Genomic DNA, 12,242 nt, shown 5'->3' on the forward strand with positions numbered 1-12,242 from the left:
TTGATTTGCTTTCCACAGAACTGGAGTCACAATCAGAATCAGAATCAGAGTCAGAGTCAGAGCAACTGCAGCCGAGGGCTGTTCTGTTGCTTCAAGTACTGGGGATATATAAATGTATATGTCTGTATATATATAGTACAAGTATACAATATTTCTTTGAGAGAATTGCTGCTGCACTCGAAGCAGCAGCGGGTGAAAAAAAACTTGAGCTCAAAGAGCTCATTTCCAGAGCTGTTTTAGAGTAATACTTGATGTGCATAAATTGTATGAACACAAAAAAAAAAATGAACGTAATTTTCAGCAATGAATTCCTTTTCAGCAAATGTACATATTGTGGCTTCATTTAAGCAAACCTAATTAAGTGCTCAGGCTCTCGACAGGGAGTCTGGGTTGCCAACTGGTTAACTCTGGCAACTGGCAAACTGGTAACTGTGGCACATAATTAAATATTGAACTGTTTGTCGCGCAATTGAGCATGCAGAGACGCACAAATAGACCAACTAATGAATTTGGGCCAAACATAATTGAAAAGCACAGCCAATTAGCGAAAAATGCAGCACATTCCATGAAAGAAAGCACAAGTTCGCTTTGCCCGGTTGCGAGCAACCGTAAAAAGTCAATTTTCATTGCCCTTTTTTCTCATACCTGTCAACCGAAGGGTTGAAAGGGTGTTACATATATCTTGCCGACCATCGGATATGTAAATATTTCCACCTACTCTTAATTGCACATTCAAGATAATTGCTTCCACATTTAATTGCACATCCAAGATAATTGCATACAATTTTCGGTAAATCACTAAATACAGTTTATATGCTTGAAATCGTTTGACTTGAGTGGATTACATATATAGACTTAGCTATTTCAATCTATTGCATATTTATATGTTCTATGTTACATTTTTAAGATCTAACTTAAGTGCATTGCATATGTTTAACTAATTTGCAAGAATTGGTTTAATTTTTATGCTTTCAAAAAAATATAAGTCTGAAAATTGTTTTATTACCATTGCACATTGAATATACGAGTATCTGTGCATTGCATATATTTACTTATTTCGATCCATTCCATATTCAATTTTTGTATAATCTTATATGTTACATTTATCATTTATCATATAACTTAAGTGCATTGCATATACAATACTTACCTGTGAGGGACTTAAAAATCGATTTTAATACGTTGTGTAAGTTATTTCCTATTAACTATCTATAAAGCGTCTTTTGATTGTTTCCCTATTTAGTGCAAAAGCTGTAGTAAAGAGTTTCATTTAAACTTTAAAATAAATATAGGTCTACAAATACGTGTATTACAATTGAAAGAATAAATATTGAAGCACCATGGACATCCATAAAAATTGTTTGAACTCAGCGAATAAAATAGTTGAAATTATAAAACTTCAACAGCTTGAAGATTCTTTTCATATAAACCAAGATTAACCTACAATTACAAATTTTTCTTTCTCTTTCCTTTAAAAAAGTTTAAGTTGAACGATTAACTGGTATTTCAAAGTCGAGCACACTCGACAGCAGCTTTCAAAGTACTTGTTGTGTACCTGATTTTATTTTTTGGGTGCCTGCAACAGTTGAGATTTCAATTGAATTGTCGTTTACAGGTGTCGCAACCATTTGGCAGCCAATTTCGAGAGCTGACAAAATTAATTAGTTAATTGCAATATCGATTTCAGTTTCAAAGTCGACTTTCCTTTTATTATTTTCGTTTTCGCAGAGCAGCTTCTGCTCGATGCTGATTATATATTTATCATGTTGCTTATTGTGATTGTTTGAAACTTTTGTTTTATCTGCTTTTAAGCAGCGTTAATTAACATGTCGCACAAGTCGAGCTTCATTTTAAAAAAGCCATCGTAAATTTCTCCTTAGCTGTCTTTTAATTTTGGCCACACACAAAAAGGGATAGAGCGAGAGAGGGAGAGACAGGAAGGAAAAGTGGGAGTGAGAGGACCAGACGCCAGAGGAGTTGACATGAATAATGACGCTCACACAATTCTGACAGGTTTCTCACCAGAGAGCGGTGCTTAGTTGAGGTCGTGATAAATTATAAAAGCTAACAATACGTTTATACGTGTTTTATCAGCGTTGTCGCAGCACACACACACACAAACACACAAACTCATACACAAACACACTGGTAACGCCCCTTTTATCATTGATGTACACACACATCCACACACACTTACATATTTACATGCATTTCCTGAAATGCTTTCCGCGATATTTAAAGAGGGACAAACCCCTATAATAAGTCAACTTAAAGCTTTCTTAAGCTTTTCGCTCTCTTCCCCATTAGATCTCTCTTTGGCTTGCTGCCCGTTACAATAAAATGTCTTTTTTTGATATTCAATTAGTTAACTTAGAAAAATGTATTACTTGCAAATTTAATAATAAACAATTACACTTCCGTCGCCTTCTCAACACTCGGTTGTGGCTTCTCCTCAGTCTCTGCGGCAAGTTTGTTGGCCAAACTCGCAAGCTTCTCCCGACGGAATTCCTTGCGTGCCTCGTCGAGCAGCACATTGTGCAACAGATTGCGATTCTGGCTGTTATCCTGCATCAGCACGGGATACGGATTACCGCGTAACTCCAACACCGATTTCCTATAGTAAATGCCGGGATAGTCGCGTGGCGCTTTGAACATGCGTGTGTAGGAGACATTATAGTTCTCATAACGCGGCACCAACACCTTGAAGAGTTTGTGAACGAGCTGCTTCTCCAGTAACCAATAGTCCGCCAACTCCATTGTAGCTTTATGCCTGTCGCCATGACGTATGGCATTTGAAATGAGCTAAAAGCAAACAGTAAACATTACTAATTGATCAGAGTTTACCTCATCCAAATTGCTTACCAGCTCCGCATAACCACGCGCCTCGTCCGCTCGATTGTAGAACAGCTCAATGCGCTCGTGCTTCACCAGCGCTGTTACCGTTTTGCGCAGCTTGAGTAATCGACCTTCGGGACCATCTGGATTTTTTAAATTACGTTTATTGGGTCTCACTGCGATACGCAGTTGTGACATTAACTTGCTGACATCAGCTTGATTCATGTTTTCAAAGCAAAACTTATGTTGTTTTTTTAACTAAAATCCAAGTTCACGTAATGACCAGCCGGCCGATCAGCTGTTTAAAGAGTCCGTGTGACCGCAAGCTTATTTTGAAATTGTAAAGAAAATATACCGAAATATACCACTACCAAAAATGTTTGGTTGCACTTCAATAGTACATTTTATATACATAGGTGAAAAGTCCTATATTATGGTTGTTAATAGTCTGTTGAACTTCGCATTTTAAGGTAAACTTTTTATGTCAGATATTTGCTGAATTTCAAATTATGATGAAATTTTACTTTGCAATAATGTTTGTACCGATAATATACCCACATATTAATGCAGCCCTGGCATGCCTTTCCTTTATTGGCGGACGAATCGAATAATGTCAACAAATGTAAACTTGTGTTATGATTTATTTTAAAAGCTTATAAAATATAATATACAGGTTAAGCAATATGCTGCAAAATGCCTTGGCGAACAAGCGTTTCCACCTGAGCTCGCGGCAAGTAATGTTGACTATTCTTCTTTAAATGCACCACTTCGCCATCATCCAGTTCAAACTTTCCGTAGTCCTCAACGCAACGTACCTCGATGTAGAGCGATTTCGGAGGTCGTAAGTTCCCGGTCAGATCAATGCCTTGACCATCGCCCACGGAACGCATATATGCTGCTAATGACTTGGAGTAATTGTTGAAGAATTGCACTTCTGGTTCACACAACGCCTGCTTGATGTCCCCTGGTATAATGGGTCCGAATTCCCAACGCAGAGCTTTAATGCGTTGCATGCGCTCGTAGAGGTACGCGAGGAGACATCTTTTGTTTCGTTGCAGAGCTGCATGCCTGTAGTTCAATAATGGCCACAAGCTGCGATCACCAGAGCTGTTGTAGCTTGATGCCTGTGCCACATTTTCCTCGAAAATAGCTTTTATCTCCTCCAGCACCTGACGCACACCGTCATCATCGAAGGCAGGAATTGTTTGAGCCGAACGCTTGAGATCTTTCAGTAAATCGAAGGCTTTATCGCCAAACATTTTGTTTGAACGGCTCATCTTTGTTTTGACACACAATAAACATTCTTTCCCGCGTTAATTGTGTGACAAGATCAGCTGTATCATTAAGTTATCGCTATCGAATTCCGATCAGCCTAAAGTTGATTTTAACGGAATTTCAAGTGATTTAAATATACAGATAATATTAAAGAAAATAATTGAACATAGCAGCAATCTATATATAACTCAAATACAATTCTAACTCTTAAGTTTATTAACTATATGTATATATATGCACACTCATCGTTTATTTTGGAAAATCTAGTATTTTGCGGCTTCTTGTTTTTATCGAATCACGATTCGGTCGCCAAGAGTGGTATTTTATGAACATCAACAAGCTGGGCACACGCGCTTGCAGTGAGCAGTGAAAATTCTGAGGTGATTGTATTGTGTGTGGTGTGTTCATACTCAATTAACTTAATTAAGTTAAACAACAAAAAAAAGTGTTAGACGCACTTTAAAACCAACGTGAGGATTTCAACCCGCTTACTACAAAAAACGCCACGTATAACGGTCCGCCGGTAAAAACCGCACCCGAAAAAATGGCAACAGCAGCTAACACGACAGCTGGAGCAGCGAAAGACGGCAATGCGCCCGCAGCTGCGGCACCAGCGCCAGCTAAGACTTTATCCGGCATCGTTAAACAAGTAAGTTTACAACTTTTCGCCGTGTAATTATTATGCCAGTGCTTTCATTAAATCCAAGAACATTTAACTAAGAAATTTGAAATATAAAATATCTGTGTGAGTGTGTGCGTGATTATCATCAGCGTGGCAAATGCGGCAAGTTTCACTCGAGTGCGAAAGAGACGTGCATATAGGCGAGTTGCGTGAGTGTGACACGTCAAACACGCTGATACACTCAGCCGCAGCAGCAGCGACGGCAGCAGAAGCAGCATTATAGCGTAAAAGAAATGAAAGTTATCGAAGGTGCCAACCTGGCAGATTTTCTTAGTTGAGAGAGGTGCCCCAAAAAAATATGTATGAAGCCCTCGATTCATTTACATAAAATGTATAGATATGTGTGTCGGACGTGCGTTCGTCTTGATTTTATTTCAAAATTCCTGTTGCTCAACGATTTGTGTCAACGTCATCAGGTCTCTCTGTGGCGCTTGCCGGCGTTTTGAAACATGCGTTTCTATCTGATAAACACGCACACATTTACATGCACATAGATTTGCACACATAGGCACGAGTTCGCTTGCCGTACACTACGTTTAATGCAAAAACTATTCGTTTCTAACCTAGAAAGAGGCATGCACAGGCGCAAAAAATAAAGTACATGAATACGTATTTATGTATGTGCATAAATATGTAGAGCGCATGCAATTTGAATATGCTGAACAAAGTACTTTACTTTCGTTTTTCACATTTCAAAGTATATTTGCTAAGGTTGGCAGTCCCCCCACCACCTTAAACGTCGAAGTTTGACCCTACATACACATACAACCGCTGATATGTATGCGTGTGTTCATACATTGTACGTGTATCAAATGCACGCCATTGATAACCATTATCAAAAGTTATCAATTGCAATTGAAACGAAACAAAATGACTTCTCACTATGTGATGACGTTGGCACGACGTCTTGGCAACAAACGCACACACAGCTAGAGATTATTTCTTTTTTGGCCCGTCCCAAATGCCGCGTCAGCAGCAGCAAGCAAGCAAGCATTCCATGTTACAGATTTTACGTGGAAAACCTGTTGATTTTGAAAATGCCGCTATGCCGTTGCAATCATCAAGCAACCAACACCTGTTTGTCGCCCCAATCGATGTGTGGAAGCGAGTACGCTATACATATATATAGAATTACCGCCCCCCACAATAAAACTCTTCCTTTGTAATACTGCTGTGCTGGTGGTCACATTTAAAGATTAATATTTAATCCATTTTTATGACTATTGTGATTCACTCCATTTGTACAGTTTTTATGTTCACTAACAACTTCTTGTTTGTGTCCATTTCAACTTTGTTTACCTTTATAGATAACATATGGATGTGTTTGTAAATACATACTTAAGTAGATAGCACCAAAAAGTCAATGCACTTTATAATAAACATTTTAGTTGATAGTATTTTAAAAATACAGCATCCTTTGGACACGCCCCTGACAGAGCTCGCTAGATATTTTAGATAAATGCACGTTAAATCGATAACAATGAAATTTTGAAAAATACTCAAACTGCGATAATTTTTGGAAAACTATCACACGGTCTCACTTATCTAGAGCAACGCTGTGCAATAGTTTTTAAGTAGCGCCACCTACTGACAATTATTGTCAACAAGAGTGTCAACGGCACGTGGAGTGAACCAAAATTTCTTTTGGCTTTCATTTTAACCTCATTGCTTGCCCGGCGTGGTTCGTGTTTGTGTATTTTGCAGGTTCTCTCCGGCGATACGGTTGTCATACGCGCCACGAAAGGTGCGCCGCCACCGGAGAAACAAATCACCTTCTCGCATGTCCTGGCACCGAAACTCGCCCGCCGTCCTGGCGCCGGCGGTGATGAGACGAAGGATGAGCCTTGGGCATGGGAATCGCGTGAATTTCTGCGTAAGAAGTTGATTGGCGCTGAGGTGACATTCACCTTTGACAAACCTGCCAACTCCAATCGTGAATACGGTTTCGTTTGGCTGGGCAAGGACAAGGAATCCGGTGAGAACGTGGTCGAGTCCATTGTACGTGAGGGTCTGGTGACTGTGCGCAGGGAAGGACGTCCAACACCCGAGCAGCAAACGCTCATCGAGCTGGAGGATCAGGCACGTGCTGCTGGTCGTGGCAAGTGGGCGCACAACGCTAATGCTGCCGATAAGGTGCGCAACATTAAATGGTCGCATGAGAATCCCGCCCATATTGTGGATGTCTATGGTGGCAAACCCGTCAAGGCTATCATCGAGCATGTGCGCGATGGCTCCACGGTGCGTGCCTTCCTGCTGCCCGACTTCCATTATGTTACGCTGATGATTTCGGGCATTCGCTGTCCCGGCGTCAAGCTCGATGCTGATGGCAAACCCGATCTGACCGTGAAGGTTCCATTTGCTGATGAGGCACGTTACTATGTGGAAACCCGTCTGCTGCAGCGCGATGTTGAGATTCGCTTGGAGTCTGTGAATAATTCCAACTTCATTGGCACCATCCTGTATCCCAAGGGCAACATTGCCGAGTCTCTGCTGCGCGAAGGTTTGGCCAAGTGCGTTGACTGGTCCATGGCGGTTATGAAGACAGGTAAGTTGAGGACTAATTTAGTAAACTAGTAGGGAAATCTCTGTCAGCAACTGGCTTGAACAACGCAGCGCCAATTCAGCTCATTGCCTTGTGTTGTGCTGCGTTGCTTCAATTGCCGGTTGCAAGATTAAAGTGACGGACTCCAAGAATACAGTGACTGCTTTTTATTGTCATTGCGTTCATTTCACCCCGTCCACATAAACAAAAGTCTTCTAGTAAACATTATTTGAATACAATGATTTGTGCCTTTGTTGAGCACTGGTTAAAATACATGCTATGGTTTATGTCCGAACAAAGAAATAAAGACTGAAGTTTGAGTAACTTCTTACAGAATGATCAAATGTTGTGAATTTTATACTGTACATAAAAAAAACATTGCTAACGCTTCCTTCTCCTCCATTTTTTCAGGCGCTGATAAGCTGCGTGCAGCTGAACGCATTGCCAAGGAGAAACGTCTGCGCCAATGGCAGGATTACCAGGTGAAGACACCCGCCTTTAACTCCAAGGAGAAGGACTTCACCGGCACCGTTGTTGAGGTCTTCAACGGCGATGCCATCAACGTGCGTCTGGCCAACGGTCAGGTGAAGAAGGTCTTCTTCTCCTCGATTCGTCCACCACGCGATCAACGCGTTGGCACCGAGGGTGAGGAGATTGTCAAGGCGCCGCCACGTGGCAAGAACTACCGTCCTCTCTATGAGATTCCCCATATGTTTGATGCCCGCGAATTTCTGCGCAAGAAACTGATCAACAAGAAGGTTCAGTGCAACCTCGACTACATCTCGCCCCTGCGTGACAATTTCCCCGAAAAGCACTGCTACACTGTGCTCATCGGGGGCCAGAATGTGGCCGAAGCCATGGTTGCCAAGGGTCTGGCGACATGTGTGCGTTATCGTCAGGATGATGATCAGCGTTCGTCGGCCTACGATCAACTGATTGCCGCCGAGCAACAGGCGATCAAGGGACTGAAGGGCATGCACGCCAAGAAGGACAATGTGACGTTGCGTGTCAACGATCTCACCGTCGATCATTCCCGCATCAAGGTGCAGTATCTGCCATCGTGGCAACGTGCTCTCCGGACCGAGGCCATTGTTGAGTTCGTTGCCAGCGGCTCACGTCTGCGTCTGTATGTGCCCAAGGATAGCTGTCTGGTCACCTTCCTGTTGGCCGGCATCTCGTGTCCACGCTCCTCTCGTCCCGCCCTGAACGGTGTGCCCGCCCAGGAAGGTGAACCCTTCGGTGATGAGGCGCTGACATTCACCCGCGAGCGTGTGCTGCAGCGTGATGTGTCCGTGCACATCGATACCACCGATAAGGCTGGCTCCTCTATCATTGGTTGGCTGTGGACCGATCAGAATGTCAATCTGTCTGTCGCCCTTGTCGAGGAGGGTCTCGCCGAAGTGCATTTCAGTGCCGAGAAGTCCGAGTACTATCGCCAGCTGAAGAGCGCCGAGGATCGTGCCAAGGCGGCCAAGAAGAACATCTGGGCCAACTATGTGGAACAAGTGCCTGAGGAGAAGGTCGTCATCGAGGAGGAGAAGGACGAGAAGGTGCCCGCGGAGCGCAAGGTCAACTATGAGAATGTCATTGTGACCGAGATCACCGAAACGCTGACCTTCTTTGCCCAATCCGTTGACAACGGTCCCAAGCTGGACACTTTGATGAGCAAACTGCACGCTGACTTCCAGGCCAATCCTCCAATCGCTGGCTCTTACACGCCCAAGCGTGGTGACTTGGTTGCTGCTCAGTTTACTGCTGACAATCAATGGTATCGCGCCAAGGTGGAGCGTGTCCAGGGTCAGAATGCCAGCGTGCTCTACATTGATTACGGCAACAAGGAGGTGAGTTTCAATCTAATTGCAGATGTCTTCTTCCAATCTCAGCAAGCTCCTTAGATCCGTTTCCGTCTCAAAGTGAAACGCATGAGTCATAAGTTTGCCAGATCAACACTGCTCAATTGTTGCCACGCCAGCTGTTGCCTTGATGTGATCGTATTCCAAACTCTACAGCAATACATGTGGGAACTGATTCTCAGGTGACATTGGATTGCGCCCACAACGTCTTATGCGTTGGCGCCATATTCTTTGGTGCCTTCGTTGAGGCACCGTGACAGTGATTCAGTGTCTGCCACACGGGAATCGGAACGCACGTTGTTGGGGGCATCCAAACACAAGGCACAGCGCTTGTGGCACATTGAGCGACACAACCACACAATCAAATTTACACCTTTGGTTGTATGAATTGAATGCTAATTCTCGTCTTGCTTTTACAGACTCTGCCCGTCAGCCGTTTGGCCGCTTTGCCACCTGCATTCAGCAGCGAGAAGCCGCATGCCACCGAGTATGCACTTGCCTTAATCGTGCTGCCCGCTGACAACGAGGACAAGGAGGAGGCACTGCGTGCATTCTCCGACGATGTGCTCAACCACAAGGTGCAGCTCAATGTGGAACTGAAGGTTGCCAGCGGTCCAAATTTGGCCACCCTCCACGATCCCACATCGAAGACGGACTTTGGCAAGCAACTGGTTGCCGATGGTCTCGTCATTGTGGAGAAGAGACGCGAGCGTCGCCTCAAGGAGCTGGTGGAGCAGTATAGGGCTGCACAGGAGGCTGCATTGGCGGCGCATTTGGCCATCTGGAAGTACGGTGACATTACGCAGGACGATGCGCCCGAATTCCGCTAGGAATTCCAGCCAGGAATTCCACAAAGCGTGCAGTAGGCAGGTGGCGTGTGGAGCGCGCGCTGCTGGCTGAAATGTTTGTCTGCCACATACCCGCCCTTTATATACTACAACAACAACATCAAGTTTAACAACAGCAAGATGAATGATGATGAAATAACAGCAAGAGCAACAACTTAAAGAATATGAAATTACTAATTCTATATAGAACAACAAACACACACATCTATACATCAATAAAAATATATACAATATATATATATAAATAATATGAAAATATATATATGATGATGCATATAATCATATTGGATACAATTTGAGCTACAGATTAATAATTATACACAAAAAGTTGCATGATGATGATGATGTAAAGCTGGAGCCTGGAACATTTTTGTATGCTTTAAGCAACTGGCCAATCGTCGCATATTCGATTCAACAGTTTTTTAAAACATTCATTCATAATTCTTTAAACAAATATACAAAACGAAAACAACAAAAAAAAAGAGAAACTAGCAGCAATTGACCATTTTGTAAACGGTTAACACTTCCAATAAACAAATAGAATCAAAGTAGAGTCAAAGTCGTCGACGTAAAGTTACAATTTTGTTTGCATGCCGAGAGATAATTGCACTATTTCGTAAGCTTAAAAAAACAAACTCAATATTGTATTTTTTTTTTCTTTTACAAAAGATTCGCCAACTTTATGTTATGATAAAAAAAGGTTTTTGAATTTACTGATTACCGATTAAATAAAACAAATATATTAAAATCATTTTTTATACAACAAATGCTACTCTTATTTTGTGTCCGCTTTCTTGCGCCACGTCTCCAACTGCTCCACCTTGTCAATCAAGGCATCGATATTGAAATCCTCCTGCATCACAAAATTCTTTTGCCTGTCTTGCAGGGATTTGGCTTTGCCCTCGATCGTGATAAGATTGCGCTGCAATGATGGTTCCGTCATCAGGCGTTTGCCCACTTTATCCTTGAATCTGTGAGAAATATTATTATAGATGGGATCTATAATTTAGTAGTGTAAATTTACTCACTTCTCCAATACTTTGATATCCTTGTCGGTTTCTTCAATGGAATCCTTTAGTTTCTTCAACTCTGCCGTCTGTTGTGCTGTGATCTGTTTGTTCTCAATGGTCTCACGCTTTTTTGTATAATAATATTCGCGTAAATAGTTAATGTTTAATTCGTGTAGATTTGTCTCCATCTGGATATCCACACAATTGTCCAATAATAACGAAACATCATCGGGCAGATCGCAGAGTTCAAATCCAATCATTTTTAGTTGACTTTCCAAGTGCTCGCCTGCAAAACTTATTGTCTTTAATACGTAAATATTTGCATATATCTATGCATGCCACTTACCAAGATTCTTCAGTGCATTCACCTCTTCTTGCAGCTTCACGTTGTCTGCAAACAAACAAGAGAAAATATTGTTAATTTTAATTGAAAACAAACAAGATAACTGCAATGCGCACCCATTTTGAAAAAGCAAGATGTCGATTTCAACTAGATTTCGTAGTAGATTTTTATATTAAATTCTTATAAGCGAGCAGTACTTGACTACTGTAGAAACTAAGCAGTGCCTTCGTTTTATGTATTTTTCAATAAATTGTTTTGATGATAATAAAAAAATATATCAATCAACATCTCTCAATTGAAAACAATGCCGCAAATTTGAGCGGGGCTGACAACTTTTTTAAATATATCGATATTTACTAGAGTAATATATCTCTAAAGTCATCGGTGACACCATTTGTGGTATTTATAATATACCAAAGCTTCGTTTCTTCACCACTTCGCGCAAATAGAAACAAAAAATTTCAGTTTTCCAATATTTACAATGCATGTAAAAGTTTCAGTGCTAAATATGCACTGCCCAGAGAATATGTAAAATATATATATGATTTTTGTCATAATAGAAAGTGGCCATTAGAAAAGCAGCGAAACAAAAACCTGTTTACAAATGTTGCGCCACTTTTTCTTTAAATACCAAAATGGCTAGCAAAGTGTGAGCATCTGGTATATTTTTCAAAATTATTAGCATATTTAGAAATTTATCTTGTGGTCCTCACTGATCAGGAAATAGAGGTTGCTCATTGCGCAGGTCTGGCAAGCGACGCATGATAGAAAGTATGAGAACGTGACGTCACATACTAAATGTTGCTAATTGCAGAATTAACATAAAAGATGTAACGTAATGCCAGCACGCGATA

At 41.7% G+C, this 12,242-nt stretch overlaps 4 protein-coding genes across 4 annotated transcripts; 1 reads left to right on the forward strand and 3 right to left on the reverse strand.

The window, feature by feature from the left end:
- Positions 1 to 2,388: 2,388 nt before the first annotated feature.
- Positions 2,389 to 3,158, reverse strand: LOC132792308 (large ribosomal subunit protein bL17m). The gene is made up of 2 exons (XM_060801611.1): positions 2,863 to 3,158; positions 2,389 to 2,802 (listed from the first exon to the last, which is right to left on the reverse strand). The coding sequence occupies exons 1-2, from the start codon at positions 3,058 to 3,060 to the stop codon at positions 2,410 to 2,412; spliced, it is 591 nt and encodes a 196-aa protein (XP_060657594.1). The 5' UTR covers positions 3,061 to 3,158; the 3' UTR covers positions 2,389 to 2,409.
- A 294-nt stretch (positions 3,159 to 3,452) lies between these two features.
- On the reverse strand, positions 3,453 to 4,220 carry LOC132792307 (DNA replication complex GINS protein PSF1-like). The gene has a single exon (XM_060801610.1). It carries the CDS (start codon positions 4,110 to 4,112, stop codon positions 3,510 to 3,512), a length of 603 nt encoding a protein of 200 aa, XP_060657593.1. The 5' UTR covers positions 4,113 to 4,220; the 3' UTR covers positions 3,453 to 3,509.
- A 207-nt stretch (positions 4,221 to 4,427) lies between these two features.
- LOC132792305 (staphylococcal nuclease domain-containing protein 1) lies at positions 4,428 to 10,802 on the forward strand. Its single transcript, XM_060801606.1, has 4 exons — positions 4,428 to 4,759; positions 6,497 to 7,337; positions 7,746 to 9,175; positions 9,607 to 10,802. Exons 1-4 carry the CDS (start codon positions 4,655 to 4,657, stop codon positions 10,015 to 10,017), a joined length of 2,787 nt encoding a protein of 928 aa, XP_060657589.1. The 5' UTR covers positions 4,428 to 4,654; the 3' UTR covers positions 10,018 to 10,802.
- Positions 10,753 to 11,660, reverse strand: LOC132792309 (augmin complex subunit wac). The gene is made up of 4 exons (XM_060801612.1): positions 11,505 to 11,660; positions 11,392 to 11,436; positions 11,064 to 11,331; positions 10,753 to 11,006 (listed from the first exon to the last, which is right to left on the reverse strand). The coding sequence occupies exons 1-4, from the start codon at positions 11,506 to 11,508 to the stop codon at positions 10,811 to 10,813; spliced, it is 513 nt and encodes a 170-aa protein (XP_060657595.1). The 5' UTR covers positions 11,509 to 11,660; the 3' UTR covers positions 10,753 to 10,810.
- Positions 11,661 to 12,242: the final 582 nt, after the last annotated feature.

Source organism: Drosophila nasuta, chromosome 3 (assembly GCF_023558535.2).
Source record: "Drosophila nasuta strain 15112-1781.00 chromosome 3, ASM2355853v1, whole genome shotgun sequence".
Taxonomy (NCBI): domain Eukaryota; kingdom Metazoa; phylum Arthropoda; class Insecta; order Diptera; family Drosophilidae; genus Drosophila; species Drosophila nasuta.

What these genes read in the sequence shown, in the direction of transcription:
- LOC132792309 (XM_060801612.1), bottom strand. An exon ending in GAATGCACTGAAGAATCTTG is followed by an intron (nt 11,332 to 11,391) that starts GTAAGTGGCATG and finishes TAAGTTTTGCAG; the next exon opens with GCGAGCACTTGGAAAGTCAA. An exon ending in GATATCAAAGTATTGGAGAA is followed by an intron (nt 11,007 to 11,063) that starts GTGAGTAAATTT and finishes TATTTCTCACAG; the next exon opens with ATTCAAGGATAAAGTGGGCA.
- LOC132792305 (XM_060801606.1), top strand. Translation starts at nt 4,655, where the DNA reads ATGGCAACAGCAGCTAACACGACAGCTGGAGCAGCGAAAGACGGCAAT. An exon ending in CATGGCGGTTATGAAGACAG is followed by an intron (nt 7,338 to 7,745) that starts GTAAGTTGAGGA and finishes CCATTTTTTCAG; the next exon opens with GCGCTGATAAGCTGCGTGCA. An exon ending in TTGATTACGGCAACAAGGAG is followed by an intron (nt 9,176 to 9,606) that starts GTGAGTTTCAAT and finishes TTGCTTTTACAG; the next exon opens with ACTCTGCCCGTCAGCCGTTT.
- LOC132792307 (XM_060801610.1), bottom strand. Translation starts at nt 4,112, where the DNA reads ATGAGCCGTTCAAACAAAATGTTTGGCGATAAAGCCTTCGATTTACTG.
- LOC132792308 (XM_060801611.1), bottom strand. Translation starts at nt 3,060, where the DNA reads ATGAATCAAGCTGATGTCAGCAAGTTAATGTCACAACTGCGTATCGCA. An exon ending in CGCGTGGTTATGCGGAGCTG is followed by an intron (nt 2,803 to 2,862) that starts GTAAGCAATTTG and finishes GTTTGCTTTTAG; the next exon opens with CTCATTTCAAATGCCATACG.